We start from the raw sequence: 15,165 nt of genomic DNA, 5'->3' as shown, positions 1-15,165 counted from the left end.
CATATAATCTTTCAACACAAATATCTGGCAAATCATATACTTTTTTCTTTTCCTTTTTTTTTTGTATATTTTTTGTACATGTGAATAAATATTTTTCATAGTAAATCCCTGAGATATTGCAAACAATGGTGTCACAAAATGCTCAACAGACTACAACACAGACTTGGACCTACAAGCAACAAAACAAACAAACATCACACCAAACATTCTACCTCCTGCACTGGAATGAGATATATTTGAGAGTATTTTCATCGAAGCTCAAATATGCAGTTCAAAGGAACACAATGTCCATTTAAAGGGATCGTACAGTTCTGGTTGAGACCTTATTTCAGGTTTCTAACATTTTTAGATGAGATAATGAAAAATCTCATGAAATATGAAAGAGCATGTAATTCTATGAGGAATTCAACGTTTATTTGATAAAAATTAGTTTTGAAATGGCTGAGATATCCAAAAAAGAGCAATTTTGATAAAGTGTGGGACTCACACTTTGTAACGATCGCTTTGTTTTACTTTGTTTTTGGATGTTTCAGTTATTCCAAACCTGATTTTCATCAAATAAACTTTGAATTCCTTTTAAAATGGTATGCTCTGTGCTATATCATAAGTGTTTTCTTGGTATCTCGCAAAAATTTTAAAGCCCAATTCTCATCTCCACCAATACTGTACTATCCCTTTAAAGCACATTATTTTGTGCGCATGCGTTGATTACTGGTCGAGTGGGTTATGAGAGCATCTCGTTGACAACACACTCCTACAAGTTTTTGGGAGGCTACGACACTTGTGAAATGTAGCCTTAAGCCAAAACAGGCACACCAAACACACACCCTACTTGTCAGCTGGAGAGTTTATTAAGTATATTGCAAGTTCAGTAAAGATTTTTTTTTAATGGAAGAGTAGGGGGAGTAAAGTTTTTGTTGTGGAGTGTAGCTCAAGATGCCTTGATGGAAGACTAGTTTGCTAACTTCACTATCAGCTCATATCAAATGTGTTTGTGGAGTACAACAGTCTAAATATAAGTTCTGTGCAAAATGATTGCCATCAGAAAGTTGTCATAGCATTTTTTTAAAACTACTAAAGTTACCGAATGTGACAAATACACTCTATACTAGATTGTTACTCACATATTCAAGCACTCAAAAATTAAACTATTAAATCTTTTCAAGATGGCATGTGCTGTTGGAACTAAGTACTAGAGATGATTGTCAACTCAAATTGTCCTCATATTTCTGGGGTGTGCTTTGATTATGCATTCCATCAACATCCTAAAAAGCATTCACTCAATTTTCCTTGGAATTCCTAGACTGCTTGTGTGTCTTCCAGTCAGTTTACGATACAACAACACACATAAAAAATGCACACAAAATGAGCATGACTGTAGAGATTATGGTATAATACTGTAGCCTCTTATCAAAAAAATATATCACCATTTCCTCATGATCGATCCATCAAAATAAGACATCTTTGGTACACTGTGCATTATATCACTGATGCACACAAATGGAATAACAGTTAAAAGTTGTGATACCCTTAGCCCTTAAATTCACACACTTCTGGCTTTGAAACTTATCAGTAATATTCATACCTCCAGATATAGATGCATACAACTATTACAACTGGTATCTGTAACAAATAAGTGGCAAGTACTGTCAATTCATCACACCACAGGCACTTAAATAATATTTTGAATTTCTCCAACTTTTGACAACTTTTACTACATGTCCATTTACTGGTAGTCTGAGCTCCAAGCATCCTCACAGGTTGCTTGAACAAAACAAATGGAGCATGTGTGTATACACACACCACAAACAAGCACATACACAAACACACAGACACACACACATACAAATGTAAACATACAGATAGCAATCTTGAATCTCATGCTCTTCCTTCTCATTTGAAAGCACATAAACTATAGATATATTGTATGCTCTCTTCATTCTTTCATAATTTCTTGGTTATTGACAACTGTCAGGCTCGATTCAGAAGGGAATATCATATTCATAGGTCATTTTAAAGTCATTCTACATTTCTTCCCATGCAGCCATCTCCAGCTAATAGGAACACAGTGAGTGTGAATTGAGTGGTGTGCATGCCAAAAGAAAATGTCAAAGGTCAAAGGTCAGGGCCCCAAGTTACACGAAGCTCTCCCTGCCCTCGTCAGAGGAGGAGCAGGCCTGGAATGACTCCATGAGGCAGGGCTGGACGAGAGACTGCAGGTCCTCTTCCCTGAAAGGTGACCCGCCCACATTGCTGTGAAGTCTGCGGAGCGCCGCCTGAAACAGAGAAGTCAATGAGCCAGAAACTCTTCATGATCATGTGCCAAAACAGAGACAATTGGTATACATTGCAGGCATGGTTTCAGTGTACACTTGACACACAAAGACAAATTATATTTGTGCACTCGTTATCAAGTGATTATCATAGTTATGAACAAATAATTATTCTGCGAAACTGCATGGAAATTATCTGTCATTAATTCCTTGTTTAACTGAACATGTAAACACGCAATGATGATCATGTTCTTTTTTTCAATTTTGAAAGCTATAATTGGAATAGACATTCCATCTCATCAAAACAGAGAAAAAATAATGAAGAATTTCTCACTCTTATGACACAACATCAACATTGTATATCATACTTTTCTTAAGAATTAAACTCAAGTTTTCAGCCAACGTGTATCACTTGAGAGGGGGAGAAGACTTCAATTTATACCAAGGTATCATCTGAATTCACTTTTACACACAAAAGTTTATGTGCTATATAGATTAAGCAAAAAAAAAAAATAATAATCTGAATGTTTTGATAAAAAATATACCAGTATGTCATTTGTTATCTGTGGCAGGCGTACACACACTTACTAGGCAGGCAACAAGGACCGATTCATTATCATTTCTCTCCCTGCGATGTCTACACAGCTCCACAAGCCTTGGAATCACTGCAAGTTAAAAGCAAGAAAGAAAGGAAAATGGATTTGCTACATTCTCTGCCCCTACTGTTCCATTACAGTTCTATCAACTCAATACAATAACCCCTCCAACTTACTGTAAAACTGGAAATTTTGGTGCATTTTGCATGACCACAAAGTGGTACGAAGTCAAAAGCAACTGAATATTTGTGCTTTTTAGGTTTACCATTAGTTAAGTTTTGATTTTACAGAATCTCATATCAATCCCTCAGTGCCCAACTTCACAAAATCCAACATTCCACAATATGTTCAAAGCAACTTTGTGAAATGTAAAATGAGATAAACACAATGGAACAGGTTTCACCAAAATCAGACCTAACAATAAAGATGGTTATCAATCTTTAAAAGTCAGCTACATTTTCACATATCAGTGATTTTAGCCACAGCCAACATGCTCAAAGTCAATAAAATTCATTTTGTTTTTACATAAAATCATTCAAAATAGGATATTTTCATGACTCACCATTAAGTTCTACCGCCAACATGGCCGTCTCATAATCTCGACACAGCCTACCGAGTGCAACAGCAGCCTTGTGGTACACCTGGTCGAAAGTGGAGGTCCCGGTCACTGCTCCAGCACCCCGACTCGCATCGACTGTTTCTGTTACCCCACTATCGTCGTCCAACTCACAGGGTAACGGGCCATCGCATACGCTGGTCTTGACCGACGAGGATGAGGTCTTTCTCCTGGATGATGCGGAGCCGAGATGGAGTAGTTCCACGAGGAGTTTCATCCCACCGGCCTCGAGGATTTGCCGTTTACAGGTCTCTGCCCCCGACATGTTGGCGATGATTGTCATGACCTAGCAGACAATTTGAGCAAAAATTTAAAAAAAAATAAAAAAAATTGCTGTATTCTTTTTAATCCTGCAGTCATGACAGTCATGGGGCAGTTTTTGAACCATACAATTTTTGTTGTTGTTGTTGAAGTATTAAGTGACATTTTCCTGTCTTTTCCAAAACCTCATTTACATACATGTCATTTGTAACCCATTGAAGACAAGTCCCAAGAATACTCAGACAGGTTAGTCCACACTCATCGGGTTAATTTCTTTTGTAAAGCTTGGTTTGTATGTTACACTATAAACCTAATTATATTGTTGCTCCAGTCTAGCAAACAGTTTAGCAAATTTTGAAAATATATATGTATAAATATGTTCTCAAAATGGCAAAGATTATATCCTAGATGGCAGCTGTGCATGGTGAACCCATCACAAAAAAAGACTCCACTGATATTTGGGAAGTATACTCAGACTGGCACTTCAAACTTGGTGATGGGTGAGGAGAGAGAATTGAAAACACAAAACACAGATAAAAAAACAACAATCAAGCAAACGTGCACACCCAGTGCCAGAATATGAGACCTGGGCCATGTTGCATAAAACGATGCAATCAAATATACATCAGAAAATCAAATATAAGTCAGGTAATCAGAACCAAGTATTCGGTGACATATGTTTCATATATTTGATTTTCTGACTCATGATTATAATTCTAAGACCACTGTACAGTTAGAGCCTGCAAGAAGAACGGTTGATGAAGGAATTTTGGAGAAAAAAGAGGTAGAGAGAGAGATGATCTAGGGTCAACGTACTATGTAGAGAGAAAGACAGACAGACAGACTAGCACAGAGAGAATGAAAGAAATATGACCATCACTGAGGAAGGAAATGTCAACCTGGTGTTTGCTGTACATGCTGGGAACCTTTCCCTTCATGTAGCCTTCGATCAAGACTTTGCCGGTGTTAAATGCTGCCAGGAAGTCCGATGACATGGTATCCATGAAGGTGATGTTGGCGATGGCGGACGTGGCCACCAGGAAAACTACTGTGCTGCAGGTCTGCTCACAAAGGGCTGAAATGAAACACAATAACACTCATCCACATAATATGCACATGGTGAGGATACTGTCAAACACGAAGCATACACAGCATGATGCAACTTTCGCAAATTGCCACTGGTATTCAATGCATTGTGTACTCAAAACTTTCAACATGCATTCTACTCTCATGATTGTCTGCTCCGTGCAAAATTCGAAAAAGTTTTGTGCACACAAAAATATCTGGTTTTACAGTATGCTGGATTTTCAGATGAACATCATGTTTTGCTTGGGACTGCAAAAAGGGGAGAGATTCACCCAGAGACAACACAATGAGCTACAAAGCATTGTGTATATGATGTCTAATAATAATATATATACAGTGTATATGACACTGTGGATGCAACATTGCATTCATATGGGGCTGTTAGAAGGCAAACCACAGTTTTGAAATATACACTGACTTTGTCCACTTGGTTTTTGCAAGTGCAGAAGGGTCATATCGATCAGTTACTGATCATGACTCATATCTGTGGGCAATGCTTAAAGTTGAGATCAGAAAGTTGCGCTGATGGCCTTTTTCTTTTTTTGCTTGTTACTGGACCCCCACTTTTGAAAACGTGGCACCGGCCGTGCCACAGACCTGTCAGGTTTTGTAAGAGGTCCTCCATGTGTTCGATGAAGCAGAGCATGCGGTGGTAGCTGTCCACATCCGGGGAGGTGATCTCTGCAAGGACTGAGGCCGCCTCCTGCTTGACCCTCTCGCTGGCTGTCGGCGAGGCCAAGATTTCACTCAGGGTTCCAAGACCACCAATCTGACCACAAAAAAAAAATCATTATGAATAAAACATCCATGAGTAGGCCTCAACAAAACACCTTCACTGCAGTACTTCATTATGATGCAAGTACTTGCATCACATCCTATACAGCTTTTCATCACCAAGACAGTCATACAAATAGTTGCAATCATGTAAATTAAAAGGAAGTCTGGCTGACTGGATGTACAACTGATGAGGAAGAAGCTCAGTATCAATCCATGTAGGACATGAAGAGCATGTAAATTTCTATACATGACTAACCATATTTTTCTCTTACAATTTTGGCACTCTCTAACATACATATACAACAAAGATCAATCAATGAAGATTCACATTAAAAAGATTGGGTGTAAGGAGGTCTTGGTTTTCTGTTTATGAGTGACCTCGTGGCCTCATCAAAATGGAAATGAGAAGAGAATTATTTGAATTGATATTCCCTTAGTCTCAAATTATAGGACTTTGAAAAAGTGGATATGGAATAACAGGGGAAAAAAAGAGAGAAAAGATGGACAGAAGGATGAATAGAAGGATAGGGAGACTGATGAACACAGAGAGAGAGGAAGATCTCCCACCTTGTAGAACTCCTCCCTGCCTTCTGGCTCCGAGCACAGGGTGGAGATGGCCTGCAGCGCAGTCGTCACAATGCTGCGTATGGAGAGGGTGGCAATGCGGCAGACAGCCAAGAGCGCCCCCAGAGCTTTCCCCTTGACCAGCAGCCTGCGCAGCCAGAGGCTCTCCTGGCTCAAGCCGTACACCGTGAGCACTGCGAATTTTACGTTGAGCTCACTGGCCGAGTCCTGCACCATCATGACCAGTTTCTGTCCAGTGTGCAAATTTGGAAGGTGGAGGGAAGGGGAGCAACGCAAAGTGAATAGTGATTTAGGAGTTTCCTCTGAAAAGTAGAATTTTATGAGGAACTCATTTCATGAAACTTTACGTAAATATATATGGCTTCTACATCCCACTATACATCAAAATTCTTCCAAATGCAGAATGACTGGGGTTGTATTTCACTGAATTAGAATGATGCACCACTGAATAACAAGCCTGATCTCATTTTGAAGAGCACAAGTTTACCAGATATGTCCATTATATATCATAAGCATAAATCTCAAATCAAATTGTGACCCTGCATCACAAAACCAACAAAAGGTTGCCAAATATGGACTTTTACATAAGTGCAGATTCTGAAAGAGCAGACTCTAAGCTTTAAGATGACGTATTACTCAATGAAAATGGACTTTCCTAAGCTATTTGAATAATGGACAGAAAGACCACACTCTGGTAAAATGTTCACTGAGAAAAAGAGGCCTTGAAATTTAGGGTCTATTCAAGTGATTTGTGCTTTGCACAATGAATGGGACAAAAACAGGATGTAAACCTCCAGGGCAACCACAATTAAGGGATTATCCGATTATGCTACATATCTTTGACCGTGATTTAGTACATTCTATTCAGGACTACTGCCAACTATCAAAGACGTGGCATTATCTTTTTAGAAGTTATTTAAGTTGAGAGTGGAGAGTGTGCAAAGGGTTTTATAAAGAAATAATGGGCCCTAAGACATAGGCCTACCTAATTACACTATTCGGCTAAAACATGTTCTAGAAAAACTGCTTTAAGTATAATTTGCAATTTTGTCTTATGATCCCAAATTTTAGAATCATGTAGACAAAGGATTGCTCTTTCAGATGATTTTAAAAAGTAAAGATTAACTAGGGGGACCTATTCACCTGTTTTTGGCCCTCAAATAGAATGGGGGCTCGTTACCACTTGTTAGTTTTGTGATGCACAGTCACATATCCTGGATAATACAGAACATCATATGGATGATGACTAATGTAGGAGGGGATATACAGAATGATCCATTGAAAGGATTTACAACACTGCATCTCAGGATTAATAACCTTGCTAACGTAGCATTTCTGACCCTGAGGAGACAACATTCGGTAGATTCCCTATGACAAACATCATCATGCGTTACATTAAAAAGGTTAGGAAACGTGCATGAATGAGAATTACATACCTTCAATTTTTTTGTGTCAAACCACTGTCACTTTTTTCACATCATTATCAAACAACAAGCCTGCAATCAGCAAGGTGTATATAATTATAATCCACATCTCTATGCAGCTTAAGCATCTTTGCACCCTCATATGTGCACAGCATATCAAATTTGTGTGCCCAGATTTTACTATTTGCTGCTTCCCATGTCTGCCACTTGATCACACAAGAAAATGTTTTCCCAAAGGACACAAATACAAAGTATATATTATGGCACTGCTGCTTACCATCACCAGTTCTGTCTGAACAGCATCAAGCAATGAGTTTAATGCCTTGCTCAGGGATGCCAGGGGCTTTATAACCAGCATCTGTGTGTTACCATTCAGACCTTCACTCCTATAACAGGCAAAAGATAATAAAACACTTTAGGATTTCTAATACTTAGACAGATATACAGACAGACTGACGGATAGATAGATAGATAGATAGATAGATAGATAGATAGATAGATAGATAGATAGATAGATAGATATCATTGCTGCGCATTTGCAAAAAAAAAAAGAGTAATTTGTTTTACACCGGTAACAAAATGGCAAACTAAAAGGTGAACATTTCTGATGTGCTTTTACACAATCTGGTGTCAAGTTTTACAGGATAACCACTGATACTGTAAATAAAGTTGTCTCGTAGAGCTCATGCAAGTACATCCGGTTTTACAATATAGCATTAGTGGACTTTGTATGATCAGTCTCAACACTTCTATTACTAACTAAAACCTCAATGCTAGCCTACTTGGAAATTCACTGGAAACACTTGAAAAAGCCAAAGTATATTGAAACTGACCTGATCCACAAGTACTGTCAAGAGTAGTCTTAGACCACAGGTAGTCTGCCTGTCTGCCTCAGGCTTCATTCTTTGAAACTGAAACACTTTCATCCAGACATACACCAAAAAGGGTACAAACCAAGCCCATTGACAGATGCTGGCACATATTTATATCATTTATGCAAGGTTTGATAAACAAAACTTTAAGGGGTGCTAATATTCTACATGCATTCACAATATTACATTACAAACAGCACTTGCAATGCATTGATTTACTGAAATTAGTCAAAATTCCTGGAAGTTACATGTAATAGTGAAACAATATAGAACTTATTGAAAGTGATTTCACAAATTCAAAATTGTCTCACCTTTCAAATATCTTAACGAGCCCTCCTAACTCATCTGTAACATGCTGCTGGCTCTGAAATTTTAACAAAAAATTCCAGAGTTCAGTCCCATCCAAGTAATAGTCATGTTATCACTACCATATTCTCCTTGCATATCTATTTCAATCTATTTGAGGGAGGCTATTAATGGATACCTAATACAAAGTTGCAGAGGTGGATGACCAGACAAATTACATAACAGGATTTCCTTTGCACAAGTTATTGCAGTGTAAGGTGTGCTGTCAGTAGCAGAGAATTCTTGGGTATTCTCGAAGAGCAACAAAATATTCTCTATGAATAACATATGTCAAAACAGTCAGAAATATACTGTAATATTCATGTCATATATCTGAAGTTCCAAACTTTATAGAGGCCCTGGTTTTACATCTACATTTCACTGTTGTAGATTAGATTACTGAGTATTTTGCTTCCAATTAAAACAGATATAATGTGTAAATATATACCTTCACGGCAATACATTTCTTCTTCATGTGTGAATATAAAAATATATCACTATAAAACAAAGACAATATATTTCTTCTTCATGGCTCAGTAAAAGTTCTCTCATAGGCAACTGCTGATTTTTGCTGATGCTAACAGAAATCTTACAAGCGTATGTGTGCTCTGAAGTTGGACCTACAACAGAAGTTAGAAGTATTTGAAGATGCTAGATTTGTCATTTCACTTGCAGGCATATCAGCATCATTTTAATCATTTCTAGTTCTCTAAGAAGATGACTCTCGAGCAAATGAAATATTATGTTGGTTGAATCTTTACCCTCTGAATGTGGTCCATATCTGGGCAGAACTCATTGCACTCCTTCAGGCAGGATCGTATGTGGACACACAGAGACAAAATGGCTGGCCGCAGCTGCTTCATAGAACCTGCTTTTAATTTTCTGGGCATAACAAGAAAAGATAGAAGTTAGTTTTTTATTGCACGCATATGCACCTTCAATACTTTCTACAAATAAGTAGACAAAATGCCATGAAGTCTTGAAGCAAATTTACAGAATTCTTGGCAAGATCAACATTTTGATTACTACCTACTTACTTTACATTCAAAAAACTAATTAAAACTTCCAGATGATACAACTGTTTCCATACTAAAACCTATACTCAGCACTCACAAAGACATTGAGGAGATTCCATCTAATACAAAAATATTCTGAATAGTTCTGATTTAATTCTGTGCCACGAATTATTCAAACTGACACTCACCTGAAGAGTTGGGTTATTTCAGTGGATAGGCAATCAGCCCTCTGCTGCAACCTGTAGATATTTTCTGTCCAGGTATGTAAGAAAAAGGAGAAGAATTATTAATGTGACATATAAAGCATATTTATATTCACTTTAGTGTTCTTCCCCTATTCTAGTACTCAAACACACTGGCACCATCACTGTACAATTATGATTTGTATCATCACCAATGTTTCTATTGTTAATATCATTATTACTAGCTATGACTTCCACAACATTAATCTTACATTGATTAATTTTCAACATTTTTGCATTTAAACCATAATCACTGTTTTCAATAACTATCACTTTTTTCTCACAAGAACATGATTACAATAATCAATTTCATCTTCATAACAATAATTATCACTACAGCCATAATTTCACCCCTGTAATTAAAAAGTGTCTTTACTGTGAAAACCACTCCACTATCATAACAATCATTACTGGTGTCATAATTACCATGACTACCATCACCAATTTCGGGGCAACATCACTATTGCCAGCATACTCTTCACCAAATATATCATTCCTATGTATCATAGTGTACCCGAGAGAATGTATTTCTCTTGGGCACACAATGATATACTACTACTCTGCCATGATTGTCAACATCATCTCAATTCTGATATCATCATCACCACTGCCGTCATCGCTCTATAAATCCGCCATCATAACAGCCCCAACAACATCGACAACAATATCATCATCATCATCACCATCATCACCATCACCACCATCACCACCATCATCACCATCACCACCATCATCACCATCACCACCATCACCACCATCACCACCATCACCACCATCACCACCATCACCACCATCACCACCATCACCAACATCACCACCACCACCACCACCATCACCAACATCACCACCATCATCATCACCACCATCATCACCATCATCACTATCATCACCATCACCATCATTACCATCATCACCACCATCACCATCACCATCATCATCATCATCATCACCATCATCATCACCATCACCATCATTACCATCATCACCATCATCACCATCATCATCACCATCATCATCACCATCACCATCATTACCATGACCACCATCATCACCCTTGGCAACATCAGTACAAGAGAGAGTCTGCATGTATGCTGCACCTTTGATGGTGGCGGCAACGTTCTCCAGATTGAGCGGTGAGTTGTGGATGGGCTTCGTTTCCAAGAGGGTCATGCATTCGCCCTCCGTCGCGCCCTGGAGATCTAGCAGCCAGCGCTGGACAGAATCCACTTCACTGATCATACACCTGAATTCCACAAAATACAGTACAAGTTCTCTGACTGAGGGCTGCCCCGTTAAGATATTTCTTTCTGGTAATTATCTAAAGGAACAACTAAAACTAAAATGTAAATGGAAACAACTTTGTCATGAGAAAAAAATTATGTGTAAATGTATGTCTTCTATCTTCAAACAGGTTAAAAGAGAGGATTGTTAGTAGTGGTAAGTAGCCTCAACCTTTGCCAACTAGGATATTCTCCAGAGGAAATCCTGTAGTCTACTTGGGATTGAACCAGGACATTCCTGTTATATATTAATACCACATCACTGGAAGAAGTATACCTCTCCAAGCAGTTGTCGTATACCAACTACGCACCAACATTACATATATGGAAAGATACAGACCAATCACATAATTATTTCAAGCAGATTTCTTCCCTTTAGCACAAGATACATAATTCAATTGTATCTGAATAGTGTGGCAATTATATTTGTCGCTTTGAGTTTTAACTTCTCTTGCGCCATGCTAACCAGCACTTTATTACCCAATTTTGTCTGGTACAAAGATATGTACATTCCATATCGGGTACATACCTAAACTACATTTAAAGAGTACACTGACCTTGATAATCCTGACTATACAGAGAATCATGAAATAATCTTGTATTTATAATAAGGAGTGCCTTTACCTGAGTGCAGATTTCTGAGGATGTCCAGTGTTGAAGCTGGCTTGGCCCATGGGACCATACAAGTTCCTACAAGAGATGAAAAGACAAAATATGTGAGCCTGCATAACAAAACCAACAAAAAGTCACCAGACATAGATTTTTAGCTGAAAAGACAAATTCTGAAAGAGCAGACTGTAGGCTTTAAAATAATGTATAAGTCAATTCAAATGGACTCCCCTAACCTATCAACTACATAATATTGGACAGAAAGCACAGACTCTTGAAAAGTGTCAACTGAGAAAAGAGGCTCTGAAGTATAGGGTTTATTCAAGCATTTAATCTCTACCAAGCTGTGCTAGCAGTGGAATGAATGGGACAAAAAAGGATGTAAACCACTATAGCAACAACAATAAAGGGATTATCAGATTAAGCTGAAGTTGAGCATGCTCCTTAATCACTTTCTGTCCATGATTAATGCCTACTTTCGAAGCAGGAGCTGTATCCTTTCAAAAAGTTAGAGTTGAAGGTTAACAGTGTGTAAAGGATTTTAAAGAAATGAAAAGGGGCCTCTAAGATACACCTAAACAGACTATTCTACAAACAAACAAACAAATGGCTGGAAAAACTGCTGGAAACACACTTCCCTTTCCATTTTATGACCCCAAAATTAAAAATACTGAAGAAGAAGATGAAGAAAAGCTTTTTCAGTAAATCTTGACCCATTTCACCTTTTTTTTTCTTTGAGTCACCACTGTAAATCAAGTGGTGCGACTTTTTGTTGGTTTTGTGATGCATGGTCACATAAAAATCAATGCTAACACTTTCATTTCTGCACCACAACAACATTTCAAGGCCTTGGTGAAGTAATTTACTAAATAAATTCAGTGCTATTTAAGTAGCAAATGATAAGATATAATCTGATAATCTTCATGAATGACAGATATCACTGTGAATCAATGATTATTCAGGCAGATTCCATCATATCAAAGTGTATTGGAAGGTAAAGTAAGCATATCTTACATGGGATTATGCAACTATCTCTACAGTCAGCATTTAAAGAGAGAGTAAAACAAATTTTTCAACACATTTTCAATTTAAATTTAAGATGACTTGCAGATATTTTAGGCAGTCATAGAATTCAAAATAGATAAAAGACTTTAGAACATTTAAAATTTCGATTTTGAAAGAGAGTGTTTGCTGTGTGACAACCTCCTGATAACAATTGCAAGCACTCCCAAAAATTATTTACTTTACCTACTAGAGAGATATCACAAGGCAAGTACTATAATGTGTCTCGCCCATTCTCGTACAAGAAATCGTACGCGAATGGGACATTTATAACAGATTTTTAAAAAGAGATATAACAGATAAAAAGAGATATAAAAGGGTAAAAATCTATGGCAAAAGAACAGTGCCATAAAAACTTATCATTTGGCCCTTAAAGTTCATTGACCCCTGCCTGTGACCTTTGACCTTGTGGTGACCATCCACTCCCCAAGGGACATCTGCCATCCAAGTTTGGTCACAAACGGACCTATGAATCAAAAGTTATGACCCATAATAGAAATGCGCCATAAAAACTTAACATTGGGCTCTAACAGTTTGTTGACCCATGCTTGTGACCATTGACCTTGTGGTGACCATCCACTCCCCAAGGGGCATCCACGTTCCATTCAAGTTTAGTTACAAATGGAGTTATGGATCAAAAGTTATGACCCATAATAGAAATGTGCCATAAAAACTTAACATTGGGTTCTAAAAGTTTGTTGACCCCTGCTTGTGACCTTTGACCTTGTGGTGATCATTCCCACCCGAAGGGACATCTACCATCCAAGTTTAGTCACAAACGGACCTATGGATCAAAAGTTATGACCCATCATAGAAACGTGCCATAAAAACTTAACATTGGGCTCTAAAAGTTCGTTGACCCATGCTTGTGACCATTGACCTTGTGGTGACCATCCATTCCCCAAGGGACATCTACCATCCAAGTTTGGTCACAAATGGAGTTGTGGATCCAAAGTTATGACCCATAATAGAAATGGGACATAAAAACTTCAAATTGGGCCATAAAGTTCATTGACCCCTGCCTGTGACCTTTGACCTTGAGGTGACCTTCATATATGATAAAATGTGAAACTTTGTATGACCCCTCTTCCCTCGAAGTTTGATTGCAATTGAAGCCCAGAGTTATGAGTTATTTAAGTTTTTGTAGTGTTTAAAATACGGACACACAACAGACGGACGGACGACGGACGGACAGATGCCGCAGGCGAACCCTAATAGTCTCCCCTCACCTCCGGTGGGCTCAACAAAAACCGGCATATTGATGGCAGTAATGACATTGATAAATATTATAATTTTCATCACCATAACAATGACAACAAAAAGGAATGATACTTGCAAGCTTTTTCAGCACACTTCCAAGCAGACTATCAGCTGCATATTGATAATGGCAATAGTCCCTAAATACCAACAGTGATGTAACATGATCAATTTTCTTTTTGTTTGTGGTCACCATAGCAGCTCTCATGAGAATGTTTTTAGCCCTTTTCCAGGACCAACATATCAAATACCATGGAGATAAAACAGACAGAATGCAAAATTGAAATGACAAAGTAAAACAAGCTTCCTTCATTTTTCTCTTTTTGCATCAACCTTTTTTTATCTTACCTTTTTTGTCTCCATGCACACACATATACACACAAACACAAACACATACATATAAAACAAAATCTTGCTTTTGACGGAAATGGCATATTTGCGATACCTACCACAAATCTGCAAAATTCAACATGTAATTGCTTTATTGCCTATGAAGCAAATGCCTAATGGCTTTGCTATCTATGATCTCGAGCCATAAAACATCAGGCTCGCAAATACTGTACCATTACCAGTCTACCCACTTATCTACTCTATTTCCTAATCCCCTTCAAATGGTCAGTCTTGAACCTATCTAGATGCTTCACTGCCATTTTGACCAAAACTTCAATTTGCTGTGGATGCCCTCCCCAATAATATAATTTGATAGAATTGAATACACCGTAACAATGTAGATCTGTAGGCATTATAACTTGATCTGTCTGCATATTATGTCTATGTCTATATATATGCGACCCTGCATCACAAAACCAACAAAAAGTTGCCAGACAGAATATAGATTTGTAGTTAAGGGCAGATTCTGGAAGA

General features: G+C 37.9%; 1 protein-coding gene across 1 annotated transcript; it reads right to left on the bottom strand.

Annotated features, from left to right (window-relative positions):
• Window positions 1–1,677: 1,677 nt before the first annotated feature.
• Window positions 1,678–12,059, bottom strand: LOC139740251 (protein inscuteable homolog). The gene is made up of 13 exons (XM_071650833.1): window positions 11,998–12,059; window positions 11,191–11,336; window positions 10,040–10,103; window positions 9,597–9,717; window positions 8,802–8,854; window positions 7,896–8,004; window positions 6,177–6,422; window positions 5,430–5,601; window positions 4,646–4,821; window positions 3,624–3,771; window positions 3,432–3,563; window positions 2,862–2,938; window positions 1,678–2,276 (listed from the first exon to the last, which is right to left on the bottom strand). The coding sequence occupies exons 1-13, from the start codon at window positions 12,045–12,047 to the stop codon at window positions 2,136–2,138; spliced, it is 1,635 nt and encodes a 544-aa protein (XP_071506934.1). The 5' UTR covers window positions 12,048–12,059; the 3' UTR covers window positions 1,678–2,135.
• Between the last annotated feature and the right edge of the window lie 3,106 nt (window positions 12,060–15,165).

The sequence above is a fragment of the Diadema antillarum genome, unplaced genomic scaffold, assembly GCF_040938485.1.
Source record: "Diadema antillarum isolate AM-2024a unplaced genomic scaffold, OU_Dant_1.0 seq00000845_RagTag, whole genome shotgun sequence".
In the NCBI taxonomy this organism is placed as follows: Eukaryota; Metazoa; Echinodermata; class Echinoidea; order Diadematoida; family Diadematidae; genus Diadema; species Diadema antillarum.
This window is presented reverse-complemented; position numbering and strand designations above follow the sequence as displayed.